The sequence below is a fragment of the Pleurodeles waltl genome, chromosome 1_2 (assembly GCF_031143425.1).
Source record: "Pleurodeles waltl isolate 20211129_DDA chromosome 1_2, aPleWal1.hap1.20221129, whole genome shotgun sequence".
Classification (NCBI taxonomy): Eukaryota; Metazoa; Chordata; class Amphibia; order Caudata; family Salamandridae; genus Pleurodeles; species Pleurodeles waltl.
In genome coordinates, this window is record NC_090437.1 from 1,311,929,458 (window position 1) to 1,311,943,744 (window position 14,287).

General features: G+C 44.3%; 1 protein-coding gene across 1 annotated transcript in view; it reads left to right on the forward strand.

Annotated features, from left to right (window-relative positions):
* Positions 1-14,287, forward strand: part of LOC138250906 (long-chain-fatty-acid--CoA ligase ACSBG2-like) — a 306,186-nt gene that overhangs the window by 39,930 nt on the left and 251,969 nt on the right. The window contains exon 4 of the mRNA XM_069205604.1: positions 8,072-8,192. Coding sequence (XP_069061705.1) covers positions 8,072-8,192 — 121 coding nt within the window. The remainder of the gene's footprint in view (positions 1-8,071; positions 8,193-14,287) is intronic.

Genomic DNA, 14,287 nt, shown 5'->3' on the forward strand with positions numbered 1-14,287 from the left:
GGACTGCACCAGCTGCACACTTGGACTTCACCACAAAAAGGACTTTGCCTGTCTTCAACTGCTTCTAGAAGGGACTCCCTGTTTGATACATGTAGAAAATAGCTAATCAGAGTCCACTGCATCAAGCCCTAAAGAATCTGGACCAGCTGACCAGTGTCAAGTGGTGATTTTCGGATTTGAGCCAGGTGCATTCTTGGAGTTGGAGTCCTAACCCTCAAGGAGCAACTCAGACCTTCTGGACCCTTAAGGTGAGTTGTGGACTCCTAAAGGACCTTCCAAGATGTTCTGTTCCCCGTGCTTCACTCTGAATCTCGGCCGTATTTGCACGGCATCCTAACTCTGCAGCATTGAGAAAAGGACTATTTTAGTCTATATTCAATACATGTCTGCTTTTTCGCGTGTGCCTTGAGAAAGCCCTGGCAAATACATAGCCAGAGGGGGTGAAACACGTGTTGGCTGATTCTCCTTTTTTCTTGGCTACTACAAAATGTTTGGACCTTGGACTGCACATCGTGTTTTGCTAACCAGTGACTGATTGTATAACTGGGACTACTTTGTCGGCATAATAATAAATTCAATAACTTTCAAAGTGGGACTCCACCTTTTTTGTATACTGCTTCTAGAAGGGACTCCCTGTTTGATACATGTAGAAAATAGCTAATCAGAGTCCACTGCATCAAGCCCTAAAGAATCTGGACCAGCTGACCAGTGTCAAGTGGTGATTTTCGGATTTGAGCCAGGTGCATTCTTGGAGTTGGAGTCCTAACCCTCAAGGAGCAACTCAGACCTTCTGGACCCTTAAGGTGAGTTGTGGACTCCTAAAGGACCTTCCAAGATGTTCTGGAAGAAGGACTAGAAGTTTGGAAAAGATTGGACATCTTGTGGAAAAAAAGCTCCATAAGTGGACCTACCCAAATTCATGAGTCAAGCCAGCTTACGTCGACCATGACCCGGCCTAGCCTGCAGGTTTGTCCTGCTGAAAAACTCTGCCGCCCCAGACCTCCAGGAATCCACTGGTGGCTTGTGGAAAGGCAATCTGAAGACGTTGACTTGAAATTGGCTTGTTTTGCAGGGTCGTCTGACATCGGAGCAAAAAAGCTCCAAAAAAGGTGACAAAATTCAAAGTACAAAATTGACTGAGGCTTCACATGCAGTGTATCCTAAGAGGGCTCCAGGGAGGTCGGATTCAATTTCAAGTTTAGCCCGGATGAAGATTTCCATCACGAAAAATCATCTAACTTGCAACTTTGTCCCGGTGAAGAAACTCATCCTGAAAAAAACGACTGAGTCAGAAGGTAAAACTTTTACCGAGACTTCTTGCTCACTGTAGCTGTGCAGGGTTCCATCATGGCCGGCGACCAGATGTCCAGATTGGCACTTTTAATTTCTATGCACTAAAAACATTTAGGCCCTCATTTTAACATCGGCGGTACATACCTCCTACCACTTCAGTGACGGCCGCCAACATACCGCCACTGTGGTTACCATCCGTCCGCCATATTATGAGCACTGCCTGACTTCCGCCACAATAAGGACGGAAATCTAGCAGTGTTTATGGTGGTGGACGGTGGTAAGCTGGCCCTGCTACCACCAGCACGCCATGCCAGTAGAACACCGCCAGCCATATTATGACTAGTAATACGGCCTGGCAGTGTTCTGCTGGTGGGGGCCTGTTGGAGGTAGCAGTGGCTCTTCCCGTTCCCTGCCGGAAGACCTCCTCGCCCAAGGTAAGTCGGGCTTCCAACCTGGGAGGAGAGTGGGAGGGTGGGGATGTTGTGAGTGTGAGCATGAATGTCTGAGTGTGTGTGTGAATGCCTCTGTGTGTCTTGTTTGTGTGGGTGCATGCGTGTGAGTGAATGTGTGCAAGAATGGTGAAGTGAGTGCGTGTTGGTATGTCAGTGTGATTGTGTGTAGGAATGTGTGTGAGTATGTCTGGAAGTATGCGTGAATGAATGTGTGTATGTCAGTGTGTGAATGAATGCGTGTATGTCTAAGTGAATGGGTGTGTGCCTGGTGTGTGTGGGTGTATGTGTGTGTGTATGCCGGGGAGGGGGGTGTGGTGGTGATGTGTGTGTGTGTGGCTGTGGGGGGTGGGGTCAGTTGTGTGGTGTGTGTGCCTATGGGGGGGTGAGTGAGTGGATCAGAAGGGGTGGGCGGCGAGTCTGGATGGAGAGGGTGGTGGGGGGCGTCAGGTGAGTGTTGGAGGGGTGGGGGAGCCGCCTACCGGTGACAGGGAAGGAACTCCCTGTCACTGGTAGGACCTATCGCCATGGCCACATGCTATGTCCCAGGGAGCCATCCTTGTGACATAGCGGTTTTACTGCCCCCACCGCTGTGGACAAGGAAACCTGTGTTTGCTCCAGCTCAGCAGGACGATTTTTGAATCTCCCACCTAGTAGGAGCAAATCCAAAGTCTGCTCACAGTCTGTAGGAGCTTAAAAAATGCCCCTGCTGGTTGGGAGCAGACTTTTGATCTGTTTGCACTGATGTGCACTGATGCAGACAGGGAAACAGATCAAACGATGTCTCCTGCCTGAAGGGAACAACATTAGTAGCTGCTCGTTCTGGGTGGGAGCAATCCCATCTACCTCTGCATGCGGAGTACTGTCTGGGGCCACCAACAAGTGTATGGTGGATGCACTGGGTGGGTGACAGGCAACCCCCTCTGACAGTGCAGGCCCCGGGGGTTGGGGTTCCGGGGGCCAGAAAAGAATGAGGGTGGGGGGGGCACACGGCCCTGTTCCCTTTAATTCAAATAGGGACCCTTGGAAATAGGGTCCCCGGGGCCTAACAAGGCTCAATGAGGGGGGGGGGGGGGCACATGGCACCCTATCCTTTAATTCAAATAAATGGCTCAGGGGGATGGGGTTCCCTATGGCCTAACAATGTTTGGAAGGGGGGCACACAGCCCCCTCTCTTTTAATTTTAAAAGAAAATCCCTGGGGGCTGAGGTCCCAAATGCTTAACAAGGCTCAGGGAGAGGGACCACACAGCCTCCTCCGCTTTAATTCAAATAAACGGCTTTGGGTTATGTGGTCCCCAGGGTGTAACAAGAATTGGGGAGGGGTGCATGTGTCCCTCCTTCCCTTGAATTAAAAAAAGAGCATTGGGGAATGGAGTCCCCTGGGCCTAATAAGGCTTGGGGAGGGAGGCTGTGTGCCCCCCCCTTCATTAAATAAAAGGCACTGGGGGTGGTTTCCACAGGGCCTGAAACGGGTCATTGAGGGGGCCAAACAGCCCACCTTCCCTTTAATTAAAACAAACAGCCCTGGAAGATGGGGTCTCCAGGGCCACATGGCCCACTTCTCTTTAATTTAAGAAAAGGGCCGAGAGAGATGGATTCCCCAGTGCCTATAAGGGCTCATGGAGGGAGGTGCTGTGGTCCCCTCCTCTTTATTTTAAGTAGTGGCCCTGAGGGGTGAGGTCCAAAGGACCTAAGAAGGCTCTGAGAGGGGAGCAACATGGGCCCTCTCTGTTAGAAACTGGATTACTGGTTGACTGTGCAAGAAAAAGCCTCTTTTGTCATGGTTAGCTCCCATTTTGTGATTGGTATTTGATGTAGCCCCAAAGGTTCCCCTGGCTAGAACTCCTTCCCTAAAACTGTTTGTGATGCATTGGCACAATTAGCAACACCTTTAGCTGCCACTATAAGTCCCTAGTAAATGGTACATATGTACGCAGAGAATGGGGTACTAAGGGTAGGCCCCTGAGGGCAGCAGCACAGAGTGTGCCAACCTCTAGGGCCATGCATCTAGAAGCACCCAGCATTGACACTGAAGCTTGAGTGTTCTCAAGATAAACTCAACGTGGCACACAGCCTGTGTGCCCTGTCCGTTACACACTGCATGCACTATAGGTAGTTCACCTCTCTGGCAGGCCTTCCAGCCCTAAGGCAGGGGGCACTATGCTGTGTGTGTGGACATAGACGCATGAACAATATGCCCCTACTGTGGCCTTGCCAAACCTGGGACATAATAATGGAACAGGGCAGCCATTTTAATGCATGTGCTGGACACTGGTCAGTATGAGTTTCACAGCCACATGAACCCTGGGTTGTTTGGCATCAAACAACTCAGAATGATAAATCCAAACTGGTGCCACTATTGGGTTGATTAAAAATTGTACCCAGTGGTCACCTTAGCATGGCATGGTTGCTGGCTGATAACAACAAGCCTGCCACCACCAGATAAGATTCTGAGCCCCTGGGGTGATCCTGCTCTCTGGGACTAAGAACAAAACCCTTCCTGGGGGGAGCTGCTAACACCCCCTCCCTCAGTAATGTGCACTGCCCTGTTAGTGAGCTTCAAAGGGCTTATTGCTCTTGAAACTCGACCCCCAGGCCTGCTGCTTGTAGCAGATGGCCACCCCTGTTGCAAACCCCAATTTTTGACCGGAGGAACGGTGCGAAACCAGACAAAGGACAGGAGGCGTGGTCAGTCCTTGCTTGCAACACCCCCAAGGTGTTGCATGATAGGTAACCCCTCCATTCCATTTTCCTCCATCCTGCATGGAAGGGAAATAGCCAATCAGATGTAGGGAAGTGACCTCAGCCCACAGGAAGTGGTCACTTATTGGGTGTAGCCACCCTACGGTAGATGACCCATTGGTCACAACTAGATACCCCTTAAAACGCCCACTAAATACAGTATTTTAGTGGCCATCCCTAGACCAAAAAAATCAGATTCCATGGACAAAAGAAGACCAGCAACAAAGAAGACCCAAGGCTCAAGAACTGAAGTCTGGCTACACCAAGAAAAGGTGCCAAACGATGCCTGCCTCACCCAGAACTCACTAAACAATCACCGCTGAGGTGTTGCTTCGACATTGGACAGACTCTACAAACCCCCAGAGGACCTCCATTCTTCACAAATTGCCAAAGTTCATCCTCCAGAGTGAAGGCATCATTCCACACCATCAAGGAACCAAAGACCCAGTGAAGGCCACTTCACTTACTGGCTGCTGACCAAGGAACCAGACAACACATCTGGACCAAACTTCGCCAGTCAGACCGGGAGAACAAACTTTGCCAGTGTGCCAAGTTTGTTGTTAATGCATCCACCAGTGGCCAGACCGTTGTGATAGCCCTAGGCAGTGTTCACCTCACATTGGACACCCAGAATGACAGTCCATTCGAGACTGAAAACGTACCAGGAGGAAGCCCCAGATGAGGGACTTCAGGAACCACCAGAGTGCCCCTGCTGACCTGTAAGCGACCCTCAAAGAGACCTACTTCCAAAGGCACTTTTGCACACACTCCTGACTCACCAATTCGCTCTGCACCTGGCCACCCTGTACAGAAGATCCAGCTGTACCCTAAGGGTCCCCAAGCCGTTGCGACCTTAACACCCTACGGGGACCTACTGGACTTACCTTTAAGGCCACCCGTGCAGCACGTTTCCAAGTGGTCCCCTGCAGTAGGCTGGCACCAGCTCCAATTACTTTCTGCATCTCCTCCTGCCGAAACCGGGAGCTGCCCAAACTTCTCCAGCTTGTCCGTAGTGCCCACCAATGACCTCGGCATACTTGCAAAAGGAGACATTGATAAACGCACTGCATGGTTTTATATGCATTTTTAAAATATTTTCTCTATTGATTCCTATAGTGCGTAGTTATGCACAAAAAGACAACATAACTTAAAAATTACTTACCCAATTTTGATGATCTAGGTCTTCTAATTTTTATAAAAATCTGTAGTATTTTTGTAAATTGGTCTTGAGTCATTCTTTTGAATGTGTGGTCTCATTTATTGATACTGTGAGTAAAACAAATGCTTTGCATTTCTCCAAGATTAGAGTAACTGCTCGAACAATCTACCATAAAAATCACAGCATTACGTGGTCTAGTTTTTACCTCTGTAAACCAATGTGTGGTTGCCTAGACTGCCTGCACAGTGTGCCTAGCATTGCACAACACATAGAGGGCCAGCCTTCTACAGACTGGAGTGTGAACCCTGGTCAAGCAGCAACCAAAGTCCTAGTCAGGGTAAGACACAAGCAAACCACAAAATAACCTGTGTGAACCCCCTGGTAGCTTGGCACGGTCATTCCTCTTTTAAATCTATCAGGTCTGAGATTTTACAATTATTTGCCCTAGTCCCAACGCACATTACTCTCTATGTCACCCCACTAGCTGAACTAATTGACTCATTTGGGCTTAGCCTTTTTGCATATGCAGGCAGCACACAGATTGGACAAAAATCTACAGTCTTGGCAGAAGCAATTCATGAACTGCCTTGACTCTGTCACCAACTAGAACACCCACTAACTTTAAATACTGTTATAGCTGATGTCCCCTCTTTTGGCAGCCCCTCTATGTGGATCGCTGACTTCTGGCGGGATATACCTAGATACTTTCTGTCCCCCTGTTTGTCTTGTAGGCAATGTGAGTGTCATTTTGGTCCATCTTTTGAGGGTCATAGCAATACACTTGTGTCCATGTATTTCCTCATGCTGAAGATCATTAGGAAGATTGTGCTGCTTTTGCCCAAGGCCTCTTGAAAACCTCTGGTGTATGTTCTGAGAACTTTATTATTATAATTTCTTTATATGTTGGCCTTGTAGAACACTTGACTAACAGATTTTAACTGGTTCAAAAGAGATCTGCTAAAGGGGTCTTGTCCTTAAATAGTAAATAAGTGTTCTTTTAGTTTTTCCCACTAAGCCCATCTTTATTGGATGGCCATAAAGAAGCACAGTCTCTCCTAAGCTCTCCGTTTTTGACACAGTATCACCAATGATCATCCATCTAGCAACTACACAAACTCTCTTTTCGCCTTCTACAATTCTTCCAGGACCCTTTGTTTCAGTTTTCTCCATTTTATTCTCCATTCATTGATGCAGGAAATCCCTGCTCCTAAGCCGAAGAGGAGAGAAGTGTCTGATGAAATTTTGGAAAATGCTAAAAATATATTGATTCACTATCTTATTTTAATGATGTGGCCCAGGGCAATATTTTCTGGGGTACCCGTGCACTTTATAAAACAAACACTCAAACTAATCAATCAAATATTTCTTCCAAATCCATTCTAAATACTCAGGGCCTGATTGAGAGTTTGACAGATGGGATACTACTGTATACATGTGGGATACCCTCTGTATAAGTGCAATTATTTCCTATGGGGCAAGTAATACAGAGGATGGCATAGCCGTCATATTTGTGAAAAATATCCTGTCAATCTCTAAGTCATACCTTTAGAATGTCTGCCCATTGGCAAGTGTATCTGGGTTTCATTTCTTGGTGTGTCAAAGAGTCATCTAAGCTCAGGCAAAGGCCATAACTTTCTTCAACATCTATCTGCGCATGTACTCCTTGTTGGTCTTTTAATTCCTCCTTGACTATACTTACATTCTTGCCCACAATATTCAAGGCTTAGCAAAAGGCAGCTTTATTTATTATCTCACTAACATGTTTTAGAACTCTATTCTTCATCTACAGAATAACCATCTTCTATGCCAACATACAAGGTGTGTCTTTTTTCCTTTCAGGTTTTCTTTTTCCTGTAGCATTACAAGTTAGCCCAGAACCTAGACACTCTTCTGACTTTTTACTATGCTCTTTAAAACTAACACTGGTTCACTAATTCAAGAGCATAGATGTATTTCTTTCATCTGTTGGTGGCTTTACCAGGAGAGAAGATACAATGACAGTTCATGAGTTTAGCTCTACGGGATGAATTTAGACAATAAGCAGCTTCAGAGCAAACATTGTTAGAATAATGGGTCACAGCATCTTCCTGGTCTGTCTGCTTTCTGTAGAGCTCAAACACCTTTCAACGTCTAAGGAGAAATAATCAGTGCATCTTCCCAGGTTAAAGAAGCTTGCCACACTTCTTCCTAGCTTGCTCATTTTCTATCTGAAAACATCTTGACCTGCTCATGCCGCAGCTTGTCTTCCTGCTATGCATACAGTCACTTCTCTGTCTTCGAATGCTTTTAAGAAACAGAACTATTGATGGAAACAACACCAAATGATGTGTGACATGTCATGACAATCAACTATACTACATTGTTTAATTCATATGATGGTATTTGCAAATTATGGTTCACAAGTTAACCACTAAATGTTGTTTCAGTGGTTTAGCAGTTGGAATTTACAACACAAGCTCAGCGGAAGTATGCCAGTATGTAGCTGAAAACTGTAAAGCAAATATCCTTGTGGTGGAGGACCAACAGCAGCTTTTGAAAATCCTGCAGGTAATCCTGTTACTTATTACTTTCATTGCCATACATGAAGAATTATTATTTTGATGTTGCAGAAGCCTTGAATTAGTGCAGTGACTCAGAAGAATTCGTCCTGATCCTTTCCCCTACATGTTGAGCAATTTGTCGTATCCCTCCTACTATCCAGTGCATATATGGGTGTCTCCTGTTCTGAGATAGTTTAATAGTCCCCGTTGTCATGCCTGAGAATATACTACCATATTACATGCCTAAATCAGTACAACATCATTGACACTATTCAGTCACACGTTTGCAGGCAATACACACAACGTTGACAGGATATTGCCTTCCCTGCTTTGAGCTCATTTAGCTGCAGGGTGGTTGATTTGAGTGAGATTTTAGATTGTACATTTGTCAGTGATCCTATTGAAAGCTTTGTCACAATTAACTAACTCATTCTAATATAGTTTTCCCAATAAAGGTCAGATTACACCAATGTCAGCCTGATTCTGTGCCATAACCAGACATTGGAATACCTATAAAAAAATCCAATTTGGTATTAAGCTCATATGATATTATATGCCTGTAAAAGGATCAAAAACTTTCTCTCATCAGCCTCCAACACATTTATTCTAAATCCTTCCTGGTGGGTCTGGTTTATTTGGTCCTTGCTTCAATACTGATAATAATTGAGGTCCTTTCATAACAATAGTGAAGAATTCTATTTTCCTGTTTTGTTGTCTATCCTCATCCACATCTCACGGCTACTTGTTTGTTTTAAGTTTCCTATAATCATTTTAAAAATTGATCCTGATTACAAGTAGGCACAATTAGATTTTGAGATATTTTAGCTTGACCAAATATACAATTGTGACTAGTATCATTGCTCTTAAATCCACCTATTCTGAGTCATGTTTCATGTAATAGGGAAATCTGTGCAGATCTATTTTTTCTGGCTGAATTCCTAATTCTGGGGGGAATACCGCTCACCGTTATTACTAGCTCTGAGAAGGGAGTAAATGTGAGCAGGAGGACACTGCGGGATTGGTTGTTTGAGGTCTGCAGAGGAAAGGCTGTGACCTAACCTGACAATGGAGCATTACATGCTCTGGTGCGCCGTATGACAGAGTGGCTGAGGATCCTAAACCAATTTTACAAACTGGATTATCTAGCTGGTAAAATCAAATCTGAAGTTTCTGTACCTGGAAAACTAGGGTGCAGAAACAAGGCAGCTTATAATTGGAATGAGACATATACTAGCATTTCTCTTTCCAACTTGTGGTCAGCCTCTTTTGTGCATCCCACATACGCCTTATACATTTCAGTGCCAACAGAACTGCGTAAAAGCTTGTAGCACTGGTATCAGTTACCATATCTGTACATTTTGCAGACCAACCCACTTCTATTTCTAAAATAGAACATCTAAATCAAATCCAGCAGCCTTTAAGTGCCACAAGATTCTTAAAACAAGTATTTAAGGGTTAAAACCATATTCCTTGTATAGAGTTTAATTTATTCCTGAAATGTACCGTGAAGCTGCTTCCTCTGTGTGTAAGCTGTTTATTACATTTCAGAACAAGACAGAGGGAATTTGATGGTGACCTTTTCTTGGAGTGCCTTGCATGGATCACTCACTCATTTAAAAGCCAAAACCAGTCAAAGATGACACCTATTAGCCCATCATTTCTTGTATTGTTTGTATGTGTAATAGAGGTCTATCAACAATAAGAGGGATAGGGAGATTGGTGGTCCAGTGTACAGTCTCTCAAAATGACTAATGATGTAATAGTGTAATAGAGGTATCTGAAAAAATAAAGACGTGTCACAGAAATGCATCACTGAAATAATTGATTTTCAGTAATCAATGTGTGAAGTGTAAAGTCTTTAGTTTAAGGGAATCAGTTTAGAGCATAGTGCAAGATCCAAGATGTATGAGGTCGGGGTCACTCATAAATGACATGCTAAAAGAGAAAGCATGTTGAAGAAGAAGTGTATCCTTATTCTAATGTAGCTGTGGAGTTATCTGAGTGGAGGTATAGTTGTGATTCTAGGAGTACCGGTTATATGTGAAACAAATCTGGAATTATACCATTATAGTCACTTGGCAATGAATGCTATGTAAAGACTAGTGGGGAAATTGAGAACATTAGTTTTAATTGTCTTCTATAAGCGTGGAGAATATAAGACACACAAGACTGGAAGTATACCACAGATATTTGCTCTACCTCCGTTGCTGGCCTTAGAACTCTGTGAACATTCCTCTGCTACCCAGTAGGAAAGTGCCTGTGTCTCCTCTTTAATCATTGTTGAAGTGGCTTATTCCTAATTGGCACTTTTAACTTGTCTGAATGTAGCATAATTGTCTTTTGCATGATTATGCACATTTCTGACAAAAATTGGGAAATGTTTGGGAAAATACACATAATTATTCAAAATACAAATCAGTCATGTTGCACTATATTTTAGCATAAGATGAGCCATTGGGTCAATTTTTGGCACATAGATTTAAACAAAGCACCAAGAACAAGAGCCACTTGGATTTTGTTGTTAGCATGTGTTCACTGTAAATTGTGACAGGGAATGGCATATTTTTCTGTAATTGTTTTACCACAAATGGTGCTTAATTACGCAAAGTGAGTAACAAGCATAACATGAAATTTAAATAAATCTCCAAATTATGTGAATTAAGCCAGTGTAATTTAAATTTCACCCAGGTCTACCTATGAGTCCATAGTATTTGGTGTAGAAAGTGCATCCAAAACCTGGGAGTCAAATGCCACTTGTGGACTACTGCACCATCAACTACTGTGACATCCATTACAGTAGCATGGCAAAGATAGATTACTTTAGGCCTATCCTGTGTTGCATGACTACTGCATTGTAAAACCAGCAATACTGCCTGTGAACAATAACCCTTTTTGACAGGAGAATGAGTTCTTTCAAACATTAATGTCACCCTTGTGTAGACCTTGCACCTCACAAGGCAGGGTGCATGATATTTAAATGAAGAACATGTAGAAATTTGAACTTAACGTTCCTTACAGGGACTACAACCCAAATGTTTTTTTTCTTTTCAGCAAGGCTCTGGCTGACCCATGGGGAATAATGTTAAATTGGATTAGAAATTATTTCTGCTTTCTCTGGATTTTGACCAGTTAGAAGTATGAATACACTGTTGTGTAGGTTCTCATTATCCTAATGAGGCTCCTGGATTTGGGTAGCAGAATCGCATAGATCGTGGGGTACTAAGTACAATTCCACACCATGTGTAATCCGGGTTTTCCAGCTAACTAGCAGCGCCTCATCTCCGCCCAAGGGCAGGGATGATTGTGGCAACCGGGCACATGACAAGAAAGACTCCTCAGGGGAATCATGGTCGATCAGGTCTCGTCCCTTTCTCTCAGTAACATTAGTCTCACACAGGCAAAGACAGACAGAGGCAGACCATAGTTCAATAGGGGTTTATTGAAGTAACTGCATCTTGGATAAAATGGCTTGTATTGTAATAACTAGGATAATAAAACATAATAAAAGCAAAAGGGCGACAAGGAGTGTGAAACACAAAAACTGTCACTAGGAGTGAGATATATATATATACATGTATACGTATATATATACATATATATATATATATATGTTTCCTAGCTAAATTATGTTAGAGTACAGCATAATAAGCCTTATCCGCCCTTCAGGTTTCCCCCACCCCGGGAAGACATGATCCCTCATACCTGAGCAAGGAAACATGTCGTCTAGAGAGACACCGTCCCCATGTAGGGCAGGGGTTTGGCAGTCTAAGCAAGCAGCTGTAGCGAGGCAATCAGCAATCAGCATGCAGTCATGGTCATCTGGCTGGAATCTCCCTCTAATGTGTAGGAGACAAAGGAGTGTTTTTATAATAAGACAGTTGACATTCTAAGAAAGGGTCCCCACGTAAGAATGTGTGTGTTTCTGTGAATGTTGGAGACACAGCATACCACTTTTGCAGGCAACCCTATCTGACTGCAGCCTTGAGGAAGGCACAAAGAGAAATTAATTTCCTGCTGAGAACGTAATGCTTTCCTAGGTGAAAGTACAATTAGATAGAGAAAATAAAACAACACCGCAAATGTGTCTATTGCTAGAAAAATAAAGCAATGCTGAATAAAATGTAACTGGGCTAAAGTGCACAACGGCAGGCCTAGTTTGCTAGAATAATGTGTCTATAATATGGCTAAAGTAGCTATACAACAACACCACTTGTTTAAATATTTATCAGAAGGACACCTTGCGGGTGAAGTTGGATTATTAAGAAATATTAAAGAAAAGTAACTTTTAGAAAGTTACCTGTCCCCTGCTTGAAGTTCCTCGAAGCTGATCTATATTAGCTCTCAAACAGTAGCCTAGTTTATAATTAGTCCTAATGTCAGAGATGTCAGAACTTCTCCCTGAGCAAAGACAATGACTAAGTGTGAGGAAGTATTTCTCTCTCTTACTGGTGAGAAGACGAACTGGATTGTGGCTAGGAAATTATTTTTCAAAGGGGCCTCCCCTGTAGCAAGCACATGTTAGGTGATAAACGGAATGCCCCAGCTTATGTCCACCCAGTCAGGCAGGTACCAAACCCAAAGGAGGATCTGCCCCCAAAACTGGTTTGAAGTGACTACAGAGAAGGGGACTGCTCAATATCATAGCCACACCTCAGGGAGAAGTGCTTCCCATCTTGGATTGAGGGGTACTATGAGATTGTTTAAAGTAGGGAACATATGAGCTGCTGGAAAAGTGGGTAGGATTACTCCTGAGAACCTTTACACTATTGGTTAAGGAAGAGTCAGCTTGTGCCAGGCATAAAACTGACATCTGAAGTCACCATCTTCCAAATACTTTCACTTGGAGCTTTTTCTTCCAAAACCAACAGCTTCAGCTGAGGGCATTTCCAACTTCATGGAGACTTTCTGCTGAATAATTTTGACTTGAAGAAAAATGATTTAGGGCCTCATTATGAGTTGGCAGTCAGACTGCCAGACCGCCATGCTGGTGGCCCTAAAAAGACCACCATGTTGGCAGTCTCTTAGACTGCCGTATTACGAGCTATACAGGTAGGACTGCAGACCGCCAAACAAAAAAGACAGACCGGAAACTACCCTGAGGCCCAGAAATAGGCAATCCGACCACTAGCCCCGACAGCACAGCGACTAACCACTGACAGCATTACTGGCTGAAAGTCACAGTGATGGACACCCAATGGCAGTCAGCCAATGGCGGTCCGAAACACAGCAGTTCGTGGCCACCAAAGTATTATACACACCGGCACATTGGGTGGATTTGACAACAACACAGCTGACACACATTGCCACACTGGACACACCTGCAAAGGACACCATAAAACACACCTCTTCATACCCCACAATCCTTTGCATTCCAATGCAAAACACAGAAGCCAGAGCTAATGTTTCAAAACAGCCACACAGATACTGCCCAGAAGACTAGCGGCGGCCCTGCCAGTCCACCATTACATTTTGACAGGAATATCTGGGGGAATGGAGTCTGGTAAGTAACAACAATAAAAATGCAACCAAAATTCAATGCCATACATGCTCACTGCTCAACTTTTGCCACCTTTACTGCCACTCCACCCACCAGCCCCGTGTCCACCAGTCCAAAGGCCCCTGTTTGGCATCTCTCAATTTAAGTGTACTCACCGGGGAGATAACATTTGTGCATAGTGTGTGTACTACAGGGAGTTACTTGACTACAACCCCCAGCAGGTACTGTTCTACAACTCCAGACACCAGACCAGTGTTTCTGTCTCCAAATACTCTTGTTTGTTAACTCCCAATTGAAGTGTACTCACCTGGGAGCATAACATTTGTCAAGTTTGTGTAGTACAGGGACTGACATGACTACAACTCCCAGCAGGCAATGTTACTGTTACCCAAACCACCAGCACAGTATTTCCTTCTCCAAATACCCTTGTTTGTTAACTCCCAACTGATGTGTACTCACCCGGGAGGATAACATTTGTATAGTGTGTGTAGTAAAGAGAGTGACCTGTCTACAACTCCCAGCAAGCCCTGCATCTGTAACTCCAAATACCAGCACAGTGGTCACTTGCCCATATACCCCTGTGTGTCAACTCACAAATGAAGTAT